Source organism: Microtus ochrogaster, unplaced genomic scaffold (assembly GCF_000317375.1).
Source record: "Microtus ochrogaster isolate Prairie Vole_2 unplaced genomic scaffold, MicOch1.0 UNK25, whole genome shotgun sequence".
Classification (NCBI taxonomy): domain Eukaryota; kingdom Metazoa; phylum Chordata; class Mammalia; order Rodentia; family Cricetidae; genus Microtus; species Microtus ochrogaster.
The window spans coordinates 1387276-1394872 of NW_004949123.1; the positions used below are offsets into that span (position 1 = coordinate 1387276).

Genomic DNA, 7597 nt, shown 5'->3' on the forward strand with positions numbered 1-7597 from the left:
CCAAAGACAAATATGGAACTGGGTCCCGAAGTGAAGAAGCACCAATAGCATCGGGCTGCCCGGGACTGGGGAAGGGGTAGAGTCCGCTACCATATGGAAGTGAGGGAGGACTTCGAGAGATAAGGAGAGGTATAAAAGGCCTAGAAAAGGTGCTGGTTTGAGATGAGCAGACAGTAAGGGACAAGCGGGCCTATCTATCCATGTCCTGGGACTGCTGGGCACCTCAGCCTCACGGTGGTCCTTTCGGCCCGCCCACAGCCCACAGGAATGAAACGAAGGCCTAGACAGACTTGCCACAAAAGAAAAGGATCTTAAATGCCTTATCTCCAAAAGGTTAGGGAAGGGGGACGGACTGACAGGTGGGGTGGGGTGGGAGAAGGAAGTGGAAATATTCCTAGCCTTCTCATCTTGTTTCCTAAGGGTGAGACAAAACCAAGCCCACAAAGGACGAGGAAGTTAGGGGTTCCATGAGTAAGTGGAGTCTGGGGAGCTGATGACAGTGTTCCAGCTGAGGGAGAACAGAGGGGACAGAAAATGTATTCCGTCAGCAACTTCCCTGGCTTTCTTCCTCGAAGCTGTGGTGCAACGGCAACTCTGTCTGCTCCCATTGAGTCCAGGCCTCGTGTGGACCCTTAGAGGGCCCTTGGATAGGGTAATGGGTCTCCCTGTTTCACACATGGTGGGAGCTATGGACAAAGAGAGGTCAGAGAGGAGACTGGAGAGCACATGGGACTGGGGGTGGCAGGGCTAGAGATAAGACACAGAGACGAGATGACAGCATTGGAGAGATGTCATCAAACCACTGCTGGGCTCTCCAGACAGGAATCAGGGCAAGGCTGCCAGTTGACTGTCAATCCCCCCTCCTCGCTGCACTGAGACTGGACAAAGGATAACAGAGAGCAGCTTTTAGAGACCAGTATCAGGGCTCTAGTTTCTTGCCCTCCCCTGCAGCAAGCACAGGCTCTCTCTCGGAGGCTTGAGGGCACAAATTAAAGCCCAGTAGGATACCTGAGTCCAGGCAGGTAGACAAGAAGTACCGAGTTCCTGCCATGTGCAGCTCCAGCAGGATGTGGGATGAGGGAGCCAGTGGAGGGCTGCCCAGGTAACCAATAGCTGATGCCTACCTACCCATCCATTGTCTCAAATCTCAAAGCCCAGAAGGACGGGGGAAGGGAGTTGGAGGAGGAGGAAGGTCCTGTGGAAGCCAGAGGAGATGAAGAGGTGCTGTCCAGTTCGGGAGTAGCCAGCTGCTTACTGCTTCTCCACTGCCCCCTGTTCTGCGGCACTCTCCTGGCTGGGGCCCTGGCCCTGGTCCTGGCCCTGTCCGTACCACGGTGTCTCTTTGAACACAAACCAACAGTTTCCAGCCCACAGGAAGAAGTTGATAAAGCCGAAGAGCTACAAAAGAAATCAGGAGCGTTTGTGAGAACAGTCACGCAGAAGAAATGGGAATAGGAAGAGCACAGAGAACCAGGTGTGGAGGCAGGGTTCAAGGCCATTCTCGAGCGAAAGCGGCAAAACCGTACCCAGAGTGCTCATGCGCAGTGTAGCTTGGTCCTAGCTGAATCTGGCCCTAGGAATGCTAAGTAAATCAAGGAACACTCGGCAGCCTGCTTGAGGTGAGTGAGCCTGGAGCTGTCCAAGGTACTCCTCTAGGGCTAGAGACTCGGAGAACGGCTTTGTTCAAACATCTGTTGTTCTTGCTGTTGCTGTTGTTTGCTTTCTCTGTGTACCCAGCCTGTTCTAGAACCTGGAAGCCTCCTGCCTCTGCCTGATAGGCTGTTGGTACTACAGGTGTGTGCCACCACACCAGATCTATTCAAATATTTTAAATGTTTTGAAAAACTGACAACATAGCACGCCTTTAATCCCAGTACTCCGGAGGTAGAGACGGGTGGGTCTCTGTGATTTTGAGGCCAACCTGGTATAAGACAATACCAGGACAGCCAATGCTACACTGAGAGACCCTGCCTCAAAACACAAAAACAAAAACATAACAAAAGAGTAGTTAGGGTCAAAAGAACTGATGTTCGCAATTCACTTTGAAAAGCATTGTCAAACATGGGTCGAGTTAGCCATGGTGGCACACACCTTTAGTCCTAGTACTTGGGAGGCAGAGGCATGTGGATCCCTATTAGTTGGAGACCCATCTGTTCTACATAGTGAGTTCTGGGCCAGCCACACTGTATAGTAAGATTCTTTCCCAAAACAGTAATAATAAGATCAATAATCCATGCATGGTGGCTTACACCTGTGCAACCCCAGAACTTAGGCAATTCAGGAGGGAAGATTGTGAATTTGGACCAGTCTGAGTCACCCAACAGAGAGTATCTTGAAACACAAATGAAAAGAAAAGCTGAGTGTAGTGGCACGAATCAGTAATCCTGGTACTTAGAAGGTTGAGGCAAGAGGATCATGAATTCAAAGGCATCTTGGGCTATATGCATTCAAGGACAACTCGGGTTATATAGAGAGCAAGACCCTGTCTCAAAAATCAAAACAAAAATAGTAGATAAGGAGAGATGGATAAATACATAGAAAATGGGTACAACGAAATGTCACCATTTAGGTGGTGACTATGTAGGCCATCCCTGTAAAAAAAAAATTCAGTTTTGCTGGGTGGGTATGTGAAAATGTTTACAATTAGAAACTGGAAGAGAAACCTATGTGCGTGGTTTCGGAAGGCTCCCTGGTGCACTGGTGGTGAAACATTTCAGCTGTGGGCCTTGGGGAGGTCTGGGGCAATTTCTGAGGGGGGTATGGGATGGCTGAGGTGACAAGGGGCATTTTTAGCAGCTCAGTGTTGCAGGTAGGTGTTTACCTGCTTACATGGCTGTCTCTCAACACCGTAACAGCTTGGATCTCCTGCCAGCGGAACCCACCATTGCCCCCCACACCCACTAAGTGACAAGGGGGCAGTTTCTCTCTCACACTGGTCCACTCACAGCTCTGAGCCCCATCATGGCCCTAAACTCCCTCTGCACATGCTCTCATGAGACACATGGCCAAACAGGCAAGAAGGGGTAACCTCCAGGGCAGCTAAGAGTGGCAAAGGAGTGACTCAGATTCTCCTAATCCAAAAATATCTTCTCAGGCCAATATCAGATGCAGGGGTTACTAGTCTAGCTGCACAGCCTGTTGGCTCTGGGGACACCTTCTCTATTCCTCTCAGAACCAGCTAGCTGGGACAGCTGGGCTAGCACGCCTTTCCCAGACACGGGTCTCACCACAGAGATGTTAGCTAGCCCCATTGAGGGTGTGGCGCCGGCACTGCACACTGCATCCTCTCCATGACACACGGACATGGCTGCGGTCAGACTGGATGGCCGCGTGGCCCCTTTGACATCAGTCAAGCCCTTGCCCCAGGCAGCTGCGGCAACCAGCCAGAAGAAGGTGAAGGAGACAGTCACACAGAAGTCCTAGGAAGAGCGGAGGGAAAAAGACATGCTCAGAATGACCCTCTTGTCACACTAGAATCCTGAGGTCCCAAGACAGATGTCCCTTCCCATCCTACAGGCTTCTATTCAATGCCACCAAAGGAATGCTGCCATTCAGACTGCCATGCCCCTGCCCTTAGAATTAAGGTCAGGCGAGGAGCTGCCAAGGCAACAGCTGATAACCCTCCCTCCTTGCAAGCCAAGTGACTTAAATTCCCTACTCTTTCCTCTCTACTTCCCTTTGGACACCACTATTCAAACTATGAGTAACGAAGAAGGCAGATTCAGAAGACAATTGAGGTCTCTAAAGCCTACTTCCCATCTTGAATGTCTGAAATATAGAGGAAGGAAATACTACTAATAATAGAAAGCTCTCATTGAGAATAACTGCATGCTAGATGCAATACGTGAATGCTCATTTCATCCCCCTAAAACACTTGCCCATGGCTTCACCTTTATTTTAGAGCCAAGGAAATTCATGTGGAGAGAGGCTGAGTAACTTGTCTAATGTCACACAGCTACTACGAGCAAGCACTAGGATTTGAACCCAGTTAGGATAGCTCTAGATCCTGCCTCCTTTGGCTGCAAACAAACTGAGCGAGGTTGGTAGGGCAGAGGTCCATTCTACACACAGGTATCAAGGACTCGGAGAAGACATCCCTTTTGACCTCCCCTCTGGCTCTTGACTTCAGCCTTCTAACAAAGAGCTCTTCCATTTCTTGGCCCCATCCTCTGGGCTGTACTCACTCACCACCAGGGGGAAGCGTTTGTTCTCTGTGTAGAGATTGTGGAAGCGCAGGTAGAGGACCAGGGCAGCCATTGTATAGAAGAAGGAAAAGATGCCAAGGGTCACAAAGAACTCGGCGGGGGCAGAGAAGTCTCCCATGAGGTGCATGGTTTTGGAGGTGGAGTCTTCGTCACAGAGGGGCATCTCATACTGGACCCGGTGCAACCTGCAGGTGGCAATGGAAGCCATGCTGAGCCAGGGCAAGCCCCTCTCGCCCTGCCCAAGAAGGGCCCCTGTGTTGGTTCTCACCCTGGGAAAGGAGTCATGTAGGTAAGAACTGAGGAAATCTTGCAGTCAAGACAGGAGCTACCTCAAGATTCTACTCATTTCTCCCCTGGTAGTACTGGGGTTTGAACATGGGGTCTCACATGCTAGGCAAGGACTTTAGCACTAAGCTACAGTCCTCATCTAAGATTCCCTCCAAGCTCCATCAGTATCCACACCATACCCATCCATCTGGCCAGAAATGGTCATCCTGAATCTCTATATATCTTGAGAGGCCTTTAAGTCACTAACATATAGACAGCCCAACTATTTCTGATAGTCAAACCACTAGATAAATCAGATTCATTCTACCCTTAGAAACACACAAGCCCATATTAAACGGTGGTCACATTAAGGTTTGAATTCCCATTCTCAGATTTGATTTAGCCCTCCCTGATTTGGCTACAACAAACAGAATAGAGTGGGAAATACAGCTTGTTGTGTAGAAGAGATACTTAGTCTAAACTGAAGGCTGAAATGGTTTCAGATATCTGGAAAAGATGAGCTCTGCCTCCACCCCTTCTGAACAGTCATTTCCCCACTCCTCGGGCTCCCAAATACTCAGGGGTGAGTGTCCTTTTCTACTTCCTGGTGAAGCTGTACCTCCTTGCCAGGCAGTGGTGGTGCACACCTTTAATCCCAGCACTCGGGAGGCAGAGGCAGGCAGATTTCTGTGAGTTCAAGGCCAGCCTGGTCTACAAGAGCTAGTTCCAGGACAGGCTCCAAAGCTGTCTCAAAAAACCGAAAAAAAATACACCTCCTTGTATTTGGGTGACATCGGGTGAGCATTTCACATCTATTGTTTAACATCTAAACTCTAACAAGCTTCCTTCCTTCAAGGCGCTGAGGAATCTGCAGAGGGGCAGAGAGAGTTGTCACTGGCCCAGACCCATAGTGTCCCCCAGCTCCCCGCCCCAACAGCTGGTTTCTCTCTGAGCTGTGGTGAGCTGCCATTGCTGGAGTTTGGACTGGAACACTGTAACAATGATATAGTGTCTCACTCTGGTCAGTGTCTGAAACGGCTAAAAGAATGAGCCAGGTCTTGTTCTATTTTGATCTAGAGCGGCACACAGCAAATGGTCTTTAGATTGCATGTCCTGTGAGCAGGAAGAAATGAGGAGAGGTTGGTAGGAGCAGAGGAGGAAGGAAGTCCTGCTAACCTAGCGAGAGGAAGGCATGGGACCACAGCCAAGCCCTACTCACCTGAAGGGATAGCCGAACAAAACAATGATGGAGCTCACATCCTTGGCTTCGTTGTTGCAGCGAACCATGGCTCCCGTCTCCCCGCTGTAAGAGCCGCAGGACCCGAAGGCGAAAATAGCAAAGAGCTGAGAGAAAGTGAAGCCCCTTTGAGAGTTGGAAGATCTCACCTGTCCAAGGTAAAGAGCTACCCTTCGACTCCAGAGGGTGCAGGTGCTTAGTGGGTAGGGAGTCAGGATTCCTTTTACCAAGTTTCTCCTGGTAGGGACCCTCAGCTGCCATTCTTCTTCCTACTCCAAATATTATATTCTCTGAACAAAGCGTTGGACCAAGTAACTCAATGAAGATGGCCTTGAGTGTGGTCTCAAGGGAGAGGAAGTGAGAGGAAGCAGTTTCCAGAACTCTCTATTGGGCTTGGCTCTTGAGACCACACATAGCTTCTGTAAGATAATGACTAACACAAAACCTCTGTAATTCTGTTTTTTGTTTGTTTGCTTGCTTGTTTTTGGTTTGGCTTGCATTTATTTATTTATTTATTTATTTATTTATTTATTTATTTATTATGTATACAGTGAATAGTTGGCTTGCAAGCTTGCAGGCCAGAAGAGGGCACCAGGTCTCATTACAGATGGTTGTGAGTCACAATGCGGTTGCTGAGAATAAACTCAGGATCTCTCTAAGAACAACCAGTGCTCTTAACATCTGAGCAATCTCTCCAACCTCTGTAACTCTGGCTTTGGGAATGTCTGTTTCAAAGCTAGACTTTTTCCCCCCCTCCAAACAAGAGATCAGAAATAGATCTAGTCAGATCAGGCCTGCCTGGAACGTTTTCCATTTGATTTCATTTTCATTCCTCCTTGACCAGGCGTGGACTCTGGCACTTAACTTTATTTCTAAGCTCCAGTAGCTTCTTGCCTTGTCGGCGGGACAATGGGGGAGGCTTCTACGAAGCTGTTCTGTGGCACTGCCAGCCTGACTTTTCTTCCCCGAGAGCACAGCCCTTTCCAGCAGCAGCGCCAGCTGGGCAAATGTTGACAGGCCTGGCTCAAGCCCAGGGGAAAGCACCCTCTACTTTCCTTATCGGCCTCTGTTTCCCTCGGCTATCCTCTCTGTAATCTGCCTGGGCTGCTATTCTCCAGTGGGAAGAAGTGGAGTGTTCCGTTCAGACCACCGGATTATTCGCTGCACCTCTCAGCCCAGCTGACTGCACCTTCTGTCTTCTTCTTTTTTTTTTTTAGATTTATTTATTTATTATGTATACAACATTCTGCCTCCATGTATGCCCACACGCCAGAGGAGGCGGCAGATCTCATTACAGATGGTTGAGAGCCACCATGTGGTTGCTGGGAATTGAACTCAGGACCTCTGGAAGAGCAGACGGTGCTCTAAACCACTGAGCCTTCTCTCCAGCCCTCTGTCTTGAGGGATATGAATTGTCCCCGTCCTGTGAGTCTCACGTTTCCTTCTAATCACATTGATTAGATTAGAAAGTAAGAAACTGTAATCTCTTGTTCTCCCGTATTGTGTTCAGCCCATTTCCTGTGCACCTACCTTTGGCATGATACTAGTGTTCTTATTAAGTGGTGAATATATTCTGCTAATAGTTTGCTTTTATCTGCTTCTCTGTCACTCAGTCAGTGTTCTGGACATTAAGCAAGAAGAAGACAGTAATCTATCTTCCAGGCCTGCATCCGCTCAAGAATAGAGTTGTGCATTATTTTTCTTTTCTTTTCTTTTCCTTTTAAAAGATTTATTTGGGCAGGGCGGTGGTGGCGCACACCTTTAATCCCAACACTCGGGAGGCAGAGGCAGGTGGATGTCTGTGAGTTCGAGACCAGCCTGGTCTACAAGAGCTAGTTCCAGGACAGGCTCCAAAACCACAGAGAAACCCTGTCTCAAAAAACCAAAA

General features: G+C 49.0%; 1 protein-coding gene across 1 annotated transcript in view; it reads right to left on the reverse strand.

The window, feature by feature from the left end:
* Positions 1 to 1159: 1159 nt before the first annotated feature.
* The window catches only part of Sypl2 (synaptophysin like 2), a 13655-nt gene continuing 7217 nt past the window's right edge, over positions 1160 to 7597 (reverse strand). The window contains exons 3-6 of the mRNA XM_005367886.2: positions 5692 to 5816; positions 4189 to 4390; positions 3228 to 3419; positions 1160 to 1398 (exon numbers count right to left, since the gene is read on the reverse strand). Coding sequence (XP_005367943.1) covers positions 1252 to 1398; positions 3228 to 3419; positions 4189 to 4390; positions 5692 to 5816 — 666 coding nt within the window. The 3' untranslated portion in view covers positions 1160 to 1251. The remainder of the gene's footprint in view (positions 1399 to 3227; positions 3420 to 4188; positions 4391 to 5691; positions 5817 to 7597) is intronic.